This window comes from Polyodon spathula, chromosome 2, assembly GCF_017654505.1.
Source record: "Polyodon spathula isolate WHYD16114869_AA chromosome 2, ASM1765450v1, whole genome shotgun sequence".
NCBI classification, from domain to species: Eukaryota; Metazoa; Chordata; class Actinopteri; order Acipenseriformes; family Polyodontidae; genus Polyodon; species Polyodon spathula.
The window spans coordinates 8,877,060-8,897,091 of NC_054535.1; the positions used below are offsets into that span (position 1 = coordinate 8,877,060).

At 38.6% G+C, this 20,032-nt stretch overlaps 1 protein-coding gene across 5 annotated transcripts in view; it reads right to left on the reverse strand.

Moving 5' to 3' along the window:
- LOC121329799 (slit homolog 2 protein-like) overlaps nt 1-20,032 on the reverse strand; it is a 165,007-nt gene that overhangs the window by 27,448 nt on the left and 117,527 nt on the right. For 3 of the 5 annotated variants that reach the window (XM_041275651.1, XM_041275633.1, XM_041275672.1), the window contains exons 12-21: nt 16,701-16,772; nt 14,665-14,808; nt 14,134-14,297; nt 12,936-12,959; nt 10,498-10,648; nt 7,804-7,878; nt 6,183-6,326; nt 5,220-5,363; nt 1,597-1,760; nt 1,145-1,277 (exon numbers count right to left, since the gene is read on the reverse strand). In XM_041275651.1, the coding sequence (XP_041131585.1) occupies nt 1,145-1,277; nt 1,597-1,760; nt 5,220-5,363; nt 6,183-6,326; nt 7,804-7,878; nt 10,498-10,648; nt 12,936-12,959; nt 14,134-14,297; nt 14,665-14,808; nt 16,701-16,772 (1,215 nt within the window). The remainder of the gene's footprint in view (nt 1-1,144; nt 1,278-1,596; nt 1,761-5,219; nt 5,364-6,182; nt 6,327-7,803; nt 7,879-10,497; nt 10,649-12,935; nt 12,960-14,133; nt 14,298-14,664; nt 14,809-16,700; nt 16,773-20,032) is intronic. The other 2 variants (XM_041275661.1, XM_041275643.1) reach the window with 1 other exon arrangement.

Here is a 20,032-nt window from a genome sequence, read left to right on the forward strand (position 1 = left end):
TTTAGACAAATATTAAACGTTTGCCATAAGGTTTTTTTTTTTTTTGCACTGAGAATTGCAATTGCATTTAATGTATGTTAAACTGTCAAAATGATAAATACGCAAAAGGTCCACTTTTCTACAATAATTTACAGCGAGCTGTATGTTTTTATTTTCCTGCTTTGCCAGTGCAAACACGATGACATTAAGTTAAAAGCAAGAACATTGTTTAAAATCAATAATTACACAGAACTGTATCAACTTATGGATGCATATCCTTGCACATCAAATGTGTGATCCTTGCAATATTTTGATTTACATTCCATAAGTTAATGTTTGAACTTCTCTGCTCAGATTTTATTTTACTGTGCCTCTGTCATATTTTGGTCTCCCAGAAACATGTGAATATGAGTCTGGATTATGATCTTTAGATGGGTGAAGAGATTAGTGGTATTCCCTTTGCATGGTATTGTCTCACACAGGACTGATTTTTTTTTTCTCCTAAAATCTTTTCTGCCGGTTCAGGGCTTTTTGCAGCTGTCATCGCCAGTGGCTTCAAACTTTCCCCTTACTCAGTAAGGCTTACTCCACATGTTACAACAACTTCCCACTATGCAGTGTGCACAGGTCACGCCTGATGCCTCACACAGACAGTTCAGTGCCGCTTACTACGTCAGTGCAGTTACTGTTACACACAATTGTATCATACTGTGTAATGGATGATATGATTATCGATAATTATTTTCGCAATAAAGTTATAGACGCAAAAACATTATCGATAATATCAGGATAATCGATTATTGTTCCAACCCTAGGCAGATGTCCAAATTGATTTCATTATCCACCAAAACCAATCAGTACTTTGCAATGAGAAAAGCAACCAGCCCTGTACCTGCAACTGAATCAGCCAATCACGAATCATTACAAGTTTAAGGTCAATCTAGATTGCTATAGGTTGTTCTTATAGAACATAATGCCACAGATATGATAGTACCCTCTCAATGAAGGCTGTGATTGTTGACCTTGACTTTCGTTAGTGCTTTCAAGCCAAAGGATGCACAACTGAAGTCTTGGTTAATAACATACACTACTCGTCGCTGGGCACTATCGCTTAAAATAAGTGACCCTGCTGCAGAGACAAAAGTGCCATTTTTCTGCTACTCACAGTTCTGTTACTTCCTTGGGAATGCCCTTAGGTAGAGCCTTCAGTCCTTTGTTGCTGCAGCGTACCACAGTGTCTAAGCAGGTGCATTCTGCAGGGCAGCGAGCAAGCGGGGAACAGCTATTGTCATCGTTTCCTGTGGGAGGAAATCACTGCTTACTTAATATGCTACAATTAAGATGAATTTCAAAGGCACTGTTTCCATCCTACATGTTTCAGTTTGCAGATGACCTTGCTATGTCATCACACAACGTGATCTGAAATGTTTCTGTGAAGGACAATCATATAAAGGCACTGCATGGATTTTCTAAGAAAACACTGAAGGCTTTCACATAGGTTTGAGCCAGTCTTTAAGCTGTTGTTTACTATCTACAGATGTAACTATTAATAGATTAGAGGTACATATACAACCAGGGTCATCACTACCCTCTCAATCTGGATTACAAATTAATTACCATCACAGGTGAAGTCCTGAAGGGCTACATCCTGAATGGGGATCTCCTTCAGGAAATAAGGGTTCTGACACCTGGGGTTCCCAGTCACGATCCTCTTCTTCCTCAGCCAGTCACCCAGCCAGGCCAGGTGGCAGTTACAGTTGAAAGGATTGGCCAGCAGGTTTCTAGCATGAACAGAAGACAATACATGATTAGCAACACTACTGCAATGCTTGCTATTGTTATTAACTGCCTTGACATAGAGAATGTGTGTCTAACAAGGGCTTTTTAAAAAAGATCCTTCCTACCATTAGTACTGGTTTGCAGCACACATTTCAGTTACCCTTGTGCTGAAGGCTTGAGCTGTTGCCAAGTTTAATGAATAGGAACTGAATCATAATCCTGTTATGCTCAGACACCTCTGCTATACTGTTGACTCTATTTAATTATATACAACTCCTATCCTGAATGAAAGATTTTACAGTAGTTCAATTTTGCAGCTACAGTCCAAATAAAAGCATAATTTCAAACTATTACAAGAAGAAGAGATTAGGCGAGATTGTAAAACAGCAGTTTGGTTTTATGTAGCTGAATCAGGGCGTTTGTATTTTACAACTAATTGAAATGGTCAGAGATTTGACATGCTGTCAAACTATAGGGTGCCGATAATAAAGTAGTTTAATATTCAGATGAATAGTGGATTGTATTAAATTATTGGATTTTACTTAAACATAGATTGTTCATTCAGCTGTCATTTCTTAAATTTAAATTACTCTGTGCGCTGGAGAATATGTTAACCATCTAACCTGACAGCCACCTCGATTACATGCCAGTTAAAAAAAACGAATTTCCTGTTACTAGACTGTATGCGTCTGACAGCTTGCCAGTTCAGCACAATTTTATTGCAAATTCCATTATTTCTAAACACGCTGCTGTAAATGTTATGTCTTACGCATGTAATGTGCTTTCATTTCTCACTCACTGAAACTAGTATTATTCAGAAGCAGGGCAACTAGAAAAAACTGATATTCTTGCAAACACATAAAGCAAAAACGGTAAAGCATGCAACTTAGGAATACCTGTCTAAAGTGATCCATATACAGTCACCACCAGTTACACCATACAGGGTTATTTTGGGCAGCCATTTAAATCAGACAAATAGTGTTTACCATTCCCATTAATTTCAATAACAAAGGCATTGTTTATACTGTGTTAAGCACAGCGTATATTTCAGGCAAACTCAGCTGTTTGGATCTCGTTATGTGCCATTCACATATATTTAAATAACAAACACAGTGTTTATACTGTAGTAATCGCTCTTACTAATCTACCAATGAGATGTTTTCGCCCTGTTACCTTGCCATTTACAGATTTCTATAAAAAGACAGTATCACTGTAGTAAAAAAGCTTGACAGATCGATCAATCAGCTGTTTCCACCTTGTTACTAAGTGATTACCTGTACTGTACCTTGGCTATTTAATCCCTGTACGCAGTGTCGCGTTTATTTACAGTTTGAAAAAACAGCACTGACTGCAACAGCAAGCAAGCATGGCTGGAAAGGAAAAACGATGAGCATCAGCATTAAAATTCAGTATAAATATAATGTCTCTATTAGATGCTGTGAGCTTGCTAAAGCATGCTTGGAACTCTGTTAGTCAGCAAACAATGCAACGTTGCTTCAAAAAGCTGGGGACACGTGGGAATGGACCTGATTATGGACTGGGGAAGGGGATGGGAGTACTCTGTAAATGTGTGTTTGTAAATTGTGTTATTCTTGTTTGGATCTGTTGGCGTTCTCAGTGTGTTTTTGGTGCTTGTGTGACTACAGCTGAAATTGCCTGTGTGTGAGTGTGCCACTGAGGGGGGTGGGAGCAGGTCTGACATGAGCAGTCAGAGATAGGGAGTGTTGGGCCAATGAGTGAGGAAAAGGGAGGGACTTGAGTGTGTGTAGAGATCATAGTTGCTAAGTCCTCCTATCCGGAATTGGGCTTGTTTTTATTGAGTTGCTGTTTTTTGTAATAGGTTGTGTGACTTCAACAGTTAAAAATGGTTGTATTATTATTTTATTTATTTATTTATTTATTTCTTAGCAGACACCCTTACCCAGGGCAACTTACAACTGTATACAAAAATAATCTAGAATTACAGTACATTTAAAAGCAAGATACAAAATACAATGACTTCAGTCCTAATAAGAGCAAATGCAAAACACAATATGACTTTATATCGGGGCAGTTCAAGAGCAGGTAACAGTGTTGATAGTTACATCAGGGTTAGATACGAGTGCAAGTGAAATACAAAATACTACAGATTGGGTTAAGTTCAGGATTGAATACAGTAAAATAGGGAGCAGATAAGTGCTAGTTAAAGTGCATTAAAGGCAGAGTGCTATATAGTCCAGAAGGGGAGAGTTGAGTTTTCCAGGTGTTGTCTGAAATGGTGTGTCTTGAGGAGGCACTGGAAGGTGGTCAGGGACGGAGCAGTCCTGACATCCATAGGAAGGGGGTTCCACCACTGCAGGGCGAGGGTGGAGAAGGAGAGGGTTCTGGAGGCAGGGGAGCGTAGAGGAGGTACAGCCAGTCTTCTAGTGCAGGCAGAGCAGAGGGTTTGGGTGGGGGTGTAGGGAGAGATGAGAGTGTAGGAGTGTTTTTGGTGATTGACTGGTGTCAACGTATATGCACGTCTTTAGAAAAAAATATGGAATTTGTATAAAGAGCCTCACTCCCCTCCATCTGAAATGAGTTGTGCTTGTTTTGGGTTTGTTTTGAAAGGCAGTGCTGCTTTTTTTATTTCTCGTAACACTTGGCAACACTTGGCAACACTGGTGGAGTTTGAAAGAGAGAAGCAGGATCTGGCGGCAGGAGACTTGAGATAGAGAGTTAAGAGAGGTTGAGTTTGTAAGTGAGAGGAGAGAAATGAAAGCCATTGTTCACCTAAAACTAAAAAAATAATAGACAGGGTTTTCTACAGCTTTGAACCGCAACTGCTGCTGTCTCATTATATCCTGGAAACCCCGCAGCTCAGCACTACAATATGTAAATAAATCCTGTTCGCCTGCAGGGCGTATCAACTTCAACCTCCATCAAGATCTCCTGCCTGTCAGCGAGTGCACGCATCCACACGACAGACAGCTACCCTGCCACAAGCATTAATACCCTGTGTCTTTATAAACAAGGGATTTAGGGGAGCTCCCTAACAAAAGTTGAACCTCAAAATAATAATAATATCGTATTGTAATTGTTAAAGCTGTGTATAATGGTATTTAAAACAGGGTTCATTTATCTGCCCATCGCAGTCGGAAATGCGATTACTGTATTTTTTACTACATTCACAGGTCATAATACATCTTTTTTTATTAGTGTAATGAGCGTCTTAATAAAGACTTTTAACCACATACACGCTTGTTTGTTTGATTACTGTACTGCTGATCGGGGGACATTTTGAATGTCAGGTTATTGTGTGGGAGTTTATACCCTCCATCGCTTACTATGCGTGAGTTACGTTAACACAAACACGCCAGTTTCTAAATATAAATTCCCTGATAAGGTGCCAATATATCCCATGTCTTCAATACCTTTACAGTATAAGCAAAGCATATCTGTTATTTCTTTCAACCAATGCAGTAAACATCTGTTTAACTTACAAGGTCGACAGCGAGTGGAGTGTGTCGAATGCCCCAGGAGCCATTGTGGTGATCTGGTTGTCGTACAGGGAGAGCAAACGCACAGAACTCAGTCCAGTGAAACTGTCATTGCCAACACAGCTAATCCAATTACTTCTCAGCATCCTGCAGACAGAAAGAGATCACTGAATCATCATGGCTAAACCACACTGAAAATGAACATTTAAAAATAATACTACTGTGCAGGACAAATCCAACCAGGGAAGTTTACCTGTCCGTATTAGCATGTAAAAGTGAAAATGAAATGCTGAATGAGATGCTGAATTAGCCTTGTCAAGGTTGATTCAACTTTTACTGCATAGGGACTTAGCCAAGACTGAGCTCAATATAGTGCTGTGGTTTCGTTCATTTTAGTTACGACAGACCAGTAAAGTCTGATCATAAAGACATCATATCCCACAGGAATTAACCTCCTCTACCACACACTCTTGAGTACATTTTGATTTCCCAGTGAAACACGTATGTGTATTATCACTCAAAACCATCACATATCCCCTAAGGATACTTGAAAGCCTGACACAAGGCAGTAATTCACTTCAGTGTTTCTGCTATTGTCATTAAACACAAGAGTGATGCTTGCTGCAGTTTATGAAGTCAGCAGAACCCTGTACCTAGGCCAACAATGTTGGCATACCTACACAGTTTGCTTATAACAATACTGTGTCGCTGGGTATGTTTATAGATGTAATACTACTAAACTGTTGCATCAGCACAAAAAAAAAAAAAAAAAAAAAAAAAAAAGATATGCACATTTTGATATTTTAAGTTTCACACAAAGAATCAGTCCAAAGACTGATTCCTTTCTTGATTTATGATGGTGACTGGGCATCTTAACAAATAGGTTCTTACTACAATTCTCATAAGGCACATGCATAGAACATGTTCCAGAATGATGCAGTTTCTAGAGTGTGGTTGAATACTCACAGTGTTCTCAGGCCATTAAGTCCTTTGAGCATTCTGAAGTGTACATTCTCAAGGCGGTTACTGGTGAGTATCAGCTCGTTCACACTGGCAGCCCCTTCAAAGGCACCGTCTTCGATATCTGTGATCTTGTTGTTGCTTAGATTTCTGAGAAACACAAAAGCAGATTACCCATTAATAACCTTAGATTACTGTCTCTTTCAAGGGTGACCTAACTAACCTTCTCTCTTTTTTTTTTTACATTTTTTTATTTAAGTGTACCCAATTATTTTACCTCCTATTTTCACACCAATTTGGAATGTCCAATCATCCCCCCACCCCGCACATAAATTCTCCACACAGCTCAGGAGAACTTAAAGTTCAGAGGGCATCCTCAGATCCCGTGACCGAGCCAGCTTCTTCTTTTACACCCAAGAAATCCAGAGCAGATGTTAGCGAGCTACCAACCAGTGGAGGACAAAGGCCAGCCCTGCAGGTGTCTGCTTTTTAGCTCACTGACCGCCAACTTCGCACAGCCAAGACATGAAGCTGCAATCTATGACTCACCCTGAACACCACTTGGCTGGGCTTTTACCAGATGAGCCACTATGGGATCACTCACTATTACTTTCTGTTGAAGGTGTTATTGCCTACCGTTTATTCTAGAGGGTATTTAGCTTATGAACAACATAAAAAATGAAATAATGTCTAAACCACATGTTCTGCTGTTTGAACATATTGTAGTGTTCTATCATATATAAGTTGGCACACTATCTGACCTTAAGCACTCATTGACTGAGTTACTCCGCAACCTCTCAATTAAAAAATGTCTTGCGAGTCATGAGTAATATGAGATTACAAACATTAAGACTACTGCTGGTCATGAAAGGTTTAGTAATTGAACTTCTGTGCAAGACTACTTTTACTGTAAGTACCACAGCACTGAAAATGTGAATCAAATCCTGGTTTAAACAGGAAGTCTACAGAGACAGTAGTTTAATCTTTATAGCACAAAGATGTAGAGATAAAAACAAACACATGTAATAATGGTTATGACACTAAATGCACCCTAAGCCCACCCTTCCAAAATGAAATATTCCAAATACCACAGTACAGTATATAGAACTATGCTGCTCAACACAGCCCTTTGGATACTACATGCAGAAATTACAGATGGGCTGCCAAGTAACTTTCTGCAATCCTTCAGTTGTGATTTCTCTAACAAAAGCTTAATGAAGCAAAAAGTGAAAGGCAGTGTCATTGTGTTGAAGTAGGCGGAACTGCATGGTTGTGAGAATAGTAAAGGAAGTTACAGGAGATTATCAAAATTGCTTTTGAATTACTCAAACCATCAGATCCTTGCTGTGGCAGCACAATATACCAGCTGTCTCAGTGCTAGGCTCAGATGCCAAGGAGCGGCCACTGACACAAGCATAGCCCCACTGCAGAGTGATCTGCCAGTTTTGATCTGCTTCACTGCTTAGGCCAAATGCTTGTCACAGCTCACTGAATTGATTACATGCTACACTAAATTACGTCTTTCTCTGAATTCTACTAATACAGTTGCAAAATCGCAGAGGGATTGTGTGTGTGTGTTTGTGTGTGTCTGAGAGAGATGCAAACAGGAAGAAACTACTGGACTTACATTTTGCGGAGCTGAGGGAGTTTCTTGAAGATTCCAGTAGCTTCAAGGACTGTGAATTCATTGTTGTTGAGACGTCTGGATCAAAGATGAGAAAATCAATCATGTCTGCTAAGATTTCATTACACAGTCTGTTTTATTTTTCCACCTAATGTATTTATTTTTTTATTTTTAAAGACTATCTGCCGACCAATTCTGGACAATTAAATTTTACACTAAATTCTATATATTATTATTTTTTTTTCCCTGAAGCGACCACATTTGATCTAATCAGATTAAAAAGAAAAGAAAACAACAACAACAACAAAAAAAATGAACGGTGGTTTTGGTACTGTAAATTGTGACTAAAAAAAACAAACAAATAGTGCATAACGAGGTTATGTCAAAACCCTGGTTCTCTGAAATAGAAATGTAACCATTACCTAATGGGATAAAGCTCTTATAGCCTGAGCACATCAAAGCTGCTCCTTTAAGAGCCCCACATGCGTCAGACGTTGTTTCCGCCCCCAGGAGATAAATACGAGTGACGCATAAGGCTCATCGCCATTTTCTCTTTGGCCTGATAAATTAGGATTGAATGCAGCGGCCTTGAAGGGTAATGGTTCCATTTCCATTTCAGGGAACCAGGGTTATGATAATAACGTTCCCTTTCAAGTACGAAATGTAACCATTACCTAATGGGATACAATACCCAAGCTGTCACAAGTGAAGGACTTGCAGCACCGGCAGATGTGATAAAAAGGGAAGATAAACTGCCTTCAGCATTCTGGCCGAGAACCGATAAGGGTCCATGACATATAATTTACAGTACAGTGAGGAAGAACACTCATGCAGTGTATATTCTGGAAGGTTACACTGAGTAACCTCAGCACTTAACACCAGAAGTCCAAAAAGGGTGTATGGCTAACTACTCCAGGACTTAAAGTGGATCATAACAAAAATGTGTTAAAAAGCAGAATAAGTGGCTGCTTTTAACACACTGGTCCCAAAACCAGGGTTATGCTGATCTACGATATTCAGTCATTAGAACCTGGCAAAAGTATAAGGCATGGCCCATACTGCAGCGTTGCAGATGTATGTGACAAATACGCCCTGGAATAATGCCCAAGAGGTTGCCAGGCCTCTTGTGGAGTGGTGGGGGCAGATTGGCTAGATCGTATACAATCCACCTTGACGGCTGCTGTTTACACCAAGCTTGTCCGTGGAACTTAGACCTGTAGCAAATAAACAATTGTTCTGATTGCCACCAACTCTGGGTGCAATCAACATAATACTACAGTGCACTAACCGGACAGAGAGTATGGAGCTTTCTCGCTCTGTCAGACTGGAAAGGAGGTGGATGGAAGGCCTTCAATTCCAGTGGTACCAATAAAGATGACCGGTACCTACTTTGGTACCGACCAGGTCACTGGTATAGGCTGTGGTACCAACCAGGTCACTGGTACAGGCTCTGTTAATGACTGGTACCAGTTCTGGTACCGACTGACCAGGTCACTGGTACAGGATTGAGTACCGACTAACTCATTGGTACAGGCTCTGGTACCGACTGGTACCAGCAGGAGTGCCCAGGTACCGACCTCAGTACCAAATCAGGAGCGCCAGCAGGGCAAGTCACTGGTACCAGTTCTGGTACATGGACAAGTGGCGTGTAAGTGAAGACCTGAAAAAGCCACTGACAATTGCAAATATGCACTGTTAAACAAACAGGGGCTGCAGTTACCTGCTAAATAGAAAAAATATAGAAGCCTTCGTTGTCAGTGAAGCAAAAAAGCAGATACAGCAATGACAAAGAGAAACACAGAATATTCTCTGGTCGAAAAAGCTCTTGCCAATTTGACAGCGCAGTGCAGCTAAAAAAACAGACAGCTAGCGCAGTGTACTGTCTGAGTACACAGGCAGACTCTAGTGCAGGGAAACAGCCTACAGGTGCATTGGATCGCTGAAAGAAAAGCAGAAAACAATTAAAACTTGCTAAAAATTATATAATATTCGGCACAAGGCCACGGAGGGGACTTAATCAGAATCTAAGGCTAAGAACAATTATATACTTAAAATAAGCTAATTATTTCAAAATATGAAATGAGAGAGACAAAGTGAATATATCAACATCTCCCTAGTTATGACTTAAAAGTCACAGCTCACTCCTTCTTCAGGTAGGGCAGAAAGAAAAATGGCTTTGAACCTTATGCGTCACCCGTGTTTATCTCCTGGGGACGGAGACGATGCCTGACGCATACAGGGATCTTAAAGGAGCATCTTTGATAGAAGTGCTCAGGTAATCTGGGCTATAAGAGATATATCCCATTAGGTAATGGTTACATTTCGTACTTGAAAGGGAACATTACTTACCTGTGTTATTTATTTTTTTTTTTTAATAATATTAAATCGTAAATCTAAATGCGGTTCTTGGCTGGTTTAAAAAACACAATTTGGCTACTTTTTGGCTGATTACTTCCAAAATTTGGTGGGGCGCTGCAAAAACAAATTTGTTAGCGCTGCTCTTGATTAACCTCCCCCAGCTAAGTCAGAGACGTGGGAAAAACACAGACACACATTCCAGCGGTCGGGTGCGCCATATAAGCATTTTCATAAGAAATCAGTAACGATTCTTAAGTCAACGTTCTGTCTATAGAGAAAAATGGTCTGGCTCGACTACAGCAGTGGGTGCAATCAGATCTGCTGTTGTTGTGAACTTACAGTTCAGCAGTGTACTGAGGAATGTGGTCTGGGATTTTGATGAGTTTCTGATTGGAACAGTCCACAGTGGTTCCCTCACATCGACATTTCTCAGGGCATGCCAGATCCGCAAAGCAGTCTCCTCCAAGCTTGGATCTATAGTCCTCTGTACCTGTACAAGATTAAAGCCAGAACATGGACAATATTTAGGATGTGACCAACACAATTCTTACAGAGCAGTAAGGGTGCTTTGTATAAGTGGGGTGGGTGTCGGTGTGGTACGGCAAAGTGGGTGGGGTGTTCATTCTGGAGTCTTCACAGAACATACCAGGCCAAGGAAACTTGCCATAGCACCAGAGAGACATTAGGGTTTCAAGGCCTGTAAGAGCCTTGAATCTTAGAAGAAAAAAAGGCAAGGATGTAGTTCAAATGAAAAGGCAGCATTAGTGAGAAGCCTTCTGATGGTTAAGTCTTCTTTTTGTTTTGTTTTTTATGGCATGCAGTTAATAAGTTCATCTTTGTTTTTTTCAATCTACTTCCTTTATCTGTGTTATTCATGTAACGCAAATCCGTAACTGTTTTGCAGTTTGATTCTATAAATGGGGTCAGTTTCTTGTTACTGTTCTTTTTTTTGTCATGCACTGAACTGTCCCATCTGTTACTGATGTACAAAAAGGCTGTCTCTTGTAGCTTGCCATGCTGTAGAAAGCTGCAGGACGTTCCATGGTGCTTGACAGAACCATGTTTTACTCATACCTCGCAACCACATGGTTAGATCAAGCACAACGGAAAATCCTGCTGAATTTCATCCACCAGGCCAGGGAGAAAGAGCAAAGGAGGGGGACATGAGGGTAACAAGGTAGGAGAGAGCCATTTGGACCAGGAAGGTTAAGCAGCAGCTAGAAAATTACAGCAGTACTTATTACAGTACTACAGTCAAGAGAACCAAGAGTTGCCATAGTCAGGGATGGACTCAATAACATAATGATAATTACAAACTGAAGAGACCACAGAGCTATCCATGCTGACCCTTAGTACTTCTGTAATATTCAGTAAATCTTTTCAGATAATTAACTAAAATCTTTTTTTTTTTGTTTTGTTCTTTTCAGGAAACAGATAGTGGGCGAAAACAGTAGGGTAGAGTGCATCATGTCAGAGGATTACAATGTGTTTTTTTCCAGACATATAATTTTTACTTACAACCAAAATGATGAATTCCTGACAAATGCAAGAGAGCCAGGAGGGAAAGAAAGAGTAAGCTGTTTCTTTTTTTTCATGAAAGAAATAAAATATTCCCTTTCTGCAAAAGTCAGTCCACTTGATACGATACAATCTGCATTGGCCGAGAAATATGATTGGCCAAGAAATAAGGTTCATTGAGAAGATGAATGAGTGGGTGCAATTTACCCACTGAAATACATCCCTAAGTTCAGTTTAAAAAAAAAAAAAAAAAGCAAGAAGTACAATAAATTGAATTACAAACACAGTCCAATCAAACATGAAAGATCTTAGCAGCTTTCTTATAAAATGATTAATGTTTTCGAAGACGTGAAGGGATCATTACTTTAGCCTGCTCTGCAAAACGCTAAATATTTGATAGTATCTGAATTGCATTTGACTCATTATGCTGTGCACTGAATTTCCATTCCCTTATTAGGAACCATTTAAATAATAAACAAATCAAACATTTTCTGAAAGCATGCTAGCCTGTTTGAACTGGGTAGCTGTCAGTGTTTTAATTCTTTCCAAAACTTTTCAACACAGTACACACACAGCACAGCAAATTAAAAGATTCACAAAAAAAAAAAACTGTGAATAGTAAAGGTTAAAGAAAAAGAGCTACAGTAATCCTCTACTAATCTTTAATTAAATGCAGTACCACTTCTTTCAAATCAAACACAACACATTGACTTTCCAGCAGACAGATCAAAAATTCTCATTTTGCTCTGGCTATTGAGAGAATCTGCTTCGTCTGCAACTCCAGATCCACACTGCATTTTAATAACATGAATCGTGAACAGATTGGCTATGCAGATGCCAGTCTCTGAAAAGTGAAGAATTACAGAACTTTTATTGCAAATTGAATTGCATAATGAACATCTAAAGGAATGCCACCTAAAGTGATATGTATGAAGCAGTATGTTATAAAGGCTCTGAAATAGGAGGATTCTTCTGTAAATAGAACCAGGAGCTGGCATCTGTATGGCCACTGCATAGGAACACTGTGAATCCTAATAACAGAGACGCAGGGAAGAAAATACCACAGAGCTGCATGCAGAGCTTACTGTTTGGTTAGAAAACAAATCTACTTGTGAAAAACAAATATACTATGTCTGTGTCTAAAGGGAGTTTTCTATTTTTAAACAGCATGCACTGCTTTCCTAAGACCTAGGACAAGCTGAAATGGTGAGGAACTCGTATTCAGCAGTTGGAAAGCCCTGCTGCAGTGCCAAACCTACCTGGAATGAAATATTGTTCCTTTGCTAAACAGAAAAGACAAAAGATAGAAAGAGATGCGACTGAATGTTGGCAAGCATAGGAAAGAAATGATTATAATTAATTCTACATCGCAGTCAATCCATTAAGTGAATAACCAACAGTCTCGTCAAAATAAATAACTGCATAGAATCGAAATTACAGCATGACTATTAAAACAATAAGAGTAGGACAGGAAAAAAAAAATCATTACAAATAGATTTGTATGAGGAAAGTTCAAAATAAAACGTGACATTTTTTAATGAAGAGATAAAACAGACACATATAATTAAATTTTCGGAACATTTTGTGTGAATTCTATGGAGTATGAGAAGTTGCCCAGCCAAAACTATGGAGAAAAAAAAACAAAAAAACATATGCATTATAAATAAAAACATAGATAGGAAACTTGGTACGATTATGCACACAGTGACTGAAGGGGAGATTTTATAAATTATTTACTGATTAACAGATAACTGTTTATTTTAAAAACAAAACTTCAAAGTTATTCACTTAATTTTGACCCGCCTATTCATCTGAGGGCATAAACACCGACTGTCACCCCACAGTTAGTTGTAGGAAAAAAGGGGGAAAAAAAGGTTAAACAATATTTATATAATAGTTTAAAAAAAAGGCTCAGTTCGAGTAAGGATTCGATGTACAGTATGTGTAGGGCCCTTCGTTTTCAATTTTTATTTTTGAACACACAAGGTCCCATTTTTTCCCCCTTAACGTGATTGATTGAGACTGTTTCACTGATAATGTAAAAAAAAAATGTCTTTATTTTTTATTCAAACTGAACGCAGACAGCGAGGGAAGTTAAATTGATTGAATTAAATTGTTACGAGGAAACTACTATTTACAAAACAGATTATAACATTTTTGCAACGAGTCATTAAGATTTTAAATCCGGGAAAAGCAATTTAACTGAACTCACTTTTTGCGTTCGGTTTAAATTAAACCAGAAAGCTGTTTTTTTTTTTTTTACATTATCAATGAAACGTTCTTGATAATGATCTCGTTTCCATGAGTTTAAATAAGAAAGAGTCTCGGTTCAATATAACTTTAAAAGGGACATCAAGTGCCCAAAAATAAAAACCGAAAACGAAGACCTTAAGTAAGTAGTATACTGTATGTGGAAAGCTGAGGGGTCAGGTCTGAAGGTAAAGCTTAACCAGTTACCTGAGCAGCGGAATTTCTTGCTCTTGATTTGCCCGATCCGTTTGTTTGCCAGTCGTCTGGGGCTGGTGCAGCGGGCACCACTGGTCTCAATGGGGTTGTCCTGAAGATAATCGGCCAACCACTTCAGATGGCAGTCACATATAAAAGGGTTCTGGGCCAAGTGCCTTGGAACAAAATGGAACAACAAATCAGAGCATTTAAACATGAGGCCATTTTGTGTTTTAGACTCCAGTTTTGTACATTATAGCACTTCATGTTAAAACAAATACTTCATTATAACAGAGCAAAAATAATATTCTTTTTTTAATTTTAAATCCATCTACTGTATAGACGGCTTACATTTCTGGAAACGAGGCTCTAGCAAAGTTCCAGAGGGGGGCAGTTATCAGACACTCTGATCAGTTAAAGCATCACCTGGGGTTAATCTCTAAAACTTGCTCCTTACAGTAAACAGGGTGAATAAGTCTTAACCAGATCAAGTTTTTTCTGCAGTGTAAAGAAGATTATTCAAATTAAACAAACGTTACATACAAGGTCTGGATTGCCCGAAGAGAAGCAAAGGTGCCTTTGGCAATCGTCTGGAGTTTGTTGTCATACAGAGATAGAAGGTTCAGGTTATGCAGATCTTGAAATGCGTCCACACGGAGGCAGTTAATCTTGTTGGCATTCAACAGCCTGGTAAAGGCACAAACACAAGCACAGATGCATTTTAACTACACTTACAATCAAATTAAGGGTTCGTGTGGCTAACTACGTAGGGTGTGCTCCACTGGAGGGACAGGAACACCGTTAAAGAAACAAATTTCCTCCCATCCCTGTCTCCCCTTTTACTTTACAAACGCATGCTGTAGGAACTTGATATCTATGTACGTTTTAACATATTATAGATGATTTCAGCCTACTCCTACTGTGCATTTAGATTATTTTTTTTTTTAAATTAGCTACAGTATAAATAATTTTCAGTTTGATATACCTAGATTTCAAACATTTTCTAACTTTCAACAGCAAATGTTGTCAACAAAGGTGGTATTGTTATGTTAACAATGGAATCATATGAAATACCCCCAGGGATCAATAGAGAAGGACCTAATAATGTAAAACATTCTTGTTTATGTTTTCCTTTCATTATACATATATGCTCAAATACACTACACTGACGATGATTAAAATATATACTATACATCATTTTAATGTATAAAACTGACGTAACAGTGATCTTTGAATAGTAATAATGGATGTTGTTGGGCAAGATATTGCCTCCAGTAATACCCATACATTCCTTAAACCAGTTAATGCAGACATTCCTCTTATCCATTTTGCAACACTGCTGTTTCCACCCTGTCAATCACCTTACAAAAACTTTAAAACCCAGGCTTTCTCACTGACACGCTATAAAAGAACATTTTCATTATTTTTTTTTTTTTTAAACTCCTGTCTGTGAAAGCAATTCCACCACTGTTACACCACGGTCGGTTTTTGTGGACATGAGATTATTAGTCAACACATTTGAGCGCGACACCTGTGCACAATTCTACATGGTTTGTCAGCACTTAGGGATTAAACTCAAACATCTTTCCTGTCATTAGTCAAGTTTGCAAATGGTTTCTTTCTCCTCTGAAAGATTTAAAACCCTACTGAGGCATCGTACAAAGATTGCATTAATAATTCAACTTTTTTTTTTCTTGCTTTCCTTGGATCAGCAGAAAATAAGTACAGAATTACTCCTGCAGGGGGTGCTAAAGATTATCTTTCTGCCTCACTACCCCACAAACACAAAGGACGAACCACTAATGACTGTACAATCTACTATTTAATGTTTCTAATCAACTGATTCTCTTTTTTGTTTTGTTTGTTTCAAGCTGGCTAGGCAGCATAATTGAACAAGCCAATGACTCCCAGATAATCTGTTAGAGAATGACACTGCTGGTTCATAAGGTCTGTTAGATGCTTTGTTGTGTAGTCATGCAAAGCACTGCTGCGTTATCAATGCTGCTGGTTGTTTTGACACAGCTTGATAAACATATTAATGTGGTCGCTGTGTCTAATGCTGCCAAGTGCCGTCAGAGATGGTGGCTGTCTGATATGATAGCTTCATCTGGGGAACAGTGAGCGTCCTAAAATTCTTACCATCTCAGCTAGTTGTGCTGAAAACATGTAGCTCTTAACATACTTATAATAACAGTTGTATAGTGTTTCTTTTTTCTTTATTTTTCAAAATAAATTAAAATACAGATTTCTTTCCTGGTAGGGATTTTAAGAAAGTAATAGTTTGCTGGTGACCATCAATAACTGAGAAATAGAACACACATTTACTTTTTTGTATGTAAATATAAATAGTGTATAAGAAATTTGACTTAAATCACAAAATTAATTTACCAGTGTATTTCGCTGTGGACAAAAGTCATCTGATGAAGAATTTTGGGAGGCAACATAACCTGCCCATGAAACAGCATAAACATGTCTTGAACCAAATACATCCAACTGAAACTAACACAACTACCAACTTTGATCAGCTTAAAAGTAATGATTGGCTACCTATAATACTCAACAATTGTGTAAATACTTACAACAGCTGAAGAGAAAAGAGTCCCTCGAAAAGACCTTTCGGGAGTTCGTTGATTTTATTTCCATAAAGCACTCTGGAGATAAAAAAGAAGAAAAAATAGGTAACTGTAACAATGTTTTATAGTCAACAGTAGTTTGTACCACATGGCATCTATTATTATAAAAAGCAAATCATTTTTTTATTAATACTGCAGACTTTGAATTCTGATAGTGAAGTTGAAAAGTAATGTTAAATACACACAGTGTGTTTTCATTCAGGGTCTATATTTCATTTGCATCTTAGTTTCAGTTCATAGGCTTGTAAATAGCTGCATTGATATTCAAAGGAGATGTCAATTTCTGAATGTTCTCCCAGGGAGATTGGGAAAACGGAAATACCAACAGAGAAACCACATCCCACTCCAACTCTGCTTCATTAAGATCAACTCACTGAGTGATTTCTGTAAAAATACTGGTAAGTTATAGCAAGAGAGCAGCACTTAAGAAATACACTGAGTCAACACAGCGGGTGTAATATAAAAAGCATGTGTCCTGTGCAAAGAAGCCTTTTGTCTGGGGCATACCTTGATAAGTACGTCTCAGAGGCTTCGTGGAATCTCAGAACAACCTGAGACTATGCAAGTATGTTTTTTTTTTAATTTTTTTATTATTGTAAACGCATAATTCGTGGTGTTTAAATGCCCTTTTCATCAAATTGTTATTACCACGTTTTTTCTAGAAGGAAAAAAAAAAACAAACTTTAATTCCAACTTCAATTCCAATACAATTAAGAAACAACTACAAGCCACTTATTACTAAGATGGGCCAGTCGTAGCGCAAACGTACTGCAATTTGCGACAATTTGCAAAGTGCAATTTTCGTATGATAATGAAGATAGCTGCATATACTAATTGAAACATTACTTGATTCATCTGAACAAGAGTTTGCAACACTTTTTCAAATAAAATACCAGCAGCTGAGTTGTGGTTTGCTGCTGCAGAGTGTGCCCGAAGGATGACGTCTATATTTGCAAGGGTTCAAGAATCAAAATAACATTGTTTTTGTTAAATATAAACATCACCTATACAATACATTCTGATCCATCTTTATTTTACCTATTTTATATATATATATATATATATATATATATATATATATATATATATATATATATATATATATATATATATAATGAAAGGCAGTTTAATCCCATCAAATTCTATAGTGAGGCCCCAGCCTTCACCTGCAAAAAGCTTTTCATAATCATACCCTCGAGTAGCCCCTCGTTATACCAGACAAGTCTGTCCGACAGAAGGAGGTGTCAGGTTTAAAAACAATACAATAAAGTCACACACACATACATTTACAGTTATCAATTTTTTTTTTACTTTAGCCTCCTGGTAACACAAAATAAATCATGCTGCTGCTATGTATACATTGGTGTACAATGTGAAGAAAATATTATTTTAAATTGAAACTAAATTATTTTATTTTATTTTAATTACACAGTGTAACAAATTATTATTATTTTTTTTGTTCCTGGGTAGTAAGTGTTATTTCCTAATTGCTTATGCCTCAAAAGTATAGAAAATGGCTATTATTCCCCACAAACTTTGCTTTTGTGACCAGGACAGTGATATTTTGAAATTTACCTATTTTCCAAAACATTCCAGATAGATTCAGTGCTGAGTAAACTTGGAGTAACTTCTAGAACTTTCTAGAACTTTCCAGTAATATAAATAGTAGTATAAATACAGGGGCCTTAAGCCCACCAGTTCAGTTTAGTTCCAGCTGCCTAAGTGGATACATATCTGCATTTTTCTGAGATGGCATCAAGAGGCTGCAATGGTGGCATTCCTGATGGGTCTCCAAGGCGGTTTTACCAAGTTTCCCTGCTATCTTTGCCTTTGGCACAGCAGGGACACCAAGGCGCACTGCCACAGGCGGGACTGGCCACAGCGGACCGAGTTCTCTGTGGGGAGGAACAACATCAAGTGGGAGCCACTGGTGGACCCCCGGAAGGTGCTGATGCCACCACTGCACATCAAATTGGGCCTTATGAAACAATCTGTCAGAGCTCTAGATAAGGAGTCGGCAGCCTTCAAGTACCTTCAAGACTTCTTCCCTAAGCTGTCTGAGGCAAAGGTCAAAGCAGGTGTCTTCGTCGGACCTCAGATAAAGAAGATCCTGGAGTGCAATGAATTCCCCAAGAAGTAGTCTCACTAGTAAGGAGAAAGCGACTTGGAACAGCTTTGTTGCAGTGGTTCGGGGCTTCCTGGGCAATCACAAGGCCGAAAACTATGTGGAGCTGATTGAGACTCTGGTGAAGAACTACGGCACAATGGGCTGTAGGATGTCCCTCAAAGTCCATATCCTTGATGCTCATCTTGATAAATTCAAGGAGAACATAGGAGCGTACTCGGGGGAGCAAGGCGAGCGCTTCCACCAGGATATACTGGACTTTGAACGCCGCTACCAAGGACAGTATAACGAGAACATGATGGGAGATTACATTTGGGAGCTGATTCATGAAAGTGATTTACAGTATAATCGTAAATCCCAATAAAACTACTCACTTCTAAATCTTTTGTAGTCATTTTTGTATTACTTTAGTATAAATACATGTTAATTTGGATTCATATGTTGTTTTCTTCTGACTTTATGTGAACGAAAAGACAGTTTTCTCATTGGAAATAGGTAAATTTCAAAATATCACTGTCCTGGTCACAAAAGCAAAGTTTGTGGGGAATAATAGCCATTTTCTATACTTTTGAGGCATAAGCAATTAGGAAATAACACTTACTACCCAGGAACAAAAATTGTGTTACATAGTGTTATTGCTACTTTTAACTTGGTATATTAGCCTAGATAATGAACACGATCACGGTCCTATACAGATGCTCAGAATGAGCTGGAGGGGTTAGTGTGCCGTCTATTGCTCCCAATACGCTGGGAAAACCAGAAATGTCATAAAAATTTGTTTTCAAGGCTTGTAAGTACACCCTGACTTTAGTGAATATTAGGTACTTGGGTGTTTGCCTCAAAAATGCATTGAGCACAACTGGCAACACACGAGAAAAAGCGGACAGGGAAATGCCTGCAAAACGATTGTGACTGTTTAAAACATGCTTTCAAAAGTTCTTAACAAAGTGATGTGATTGTAAATTGTAAATTGCCAGCAGCTTTAGTACAATCTTCAACTGCAAAGAAAAACTGCCGCCGCAAAGCAGTCCCTAAAAAGTCACTAACAGCATTGTGCATGTTTAGTACATTTCACTTCACCCTGAACTCCTGACTCTTTAGCAACTGGTTTGTGACCATTGCGACAGACGCAACACTTTAGTACATCTACCCC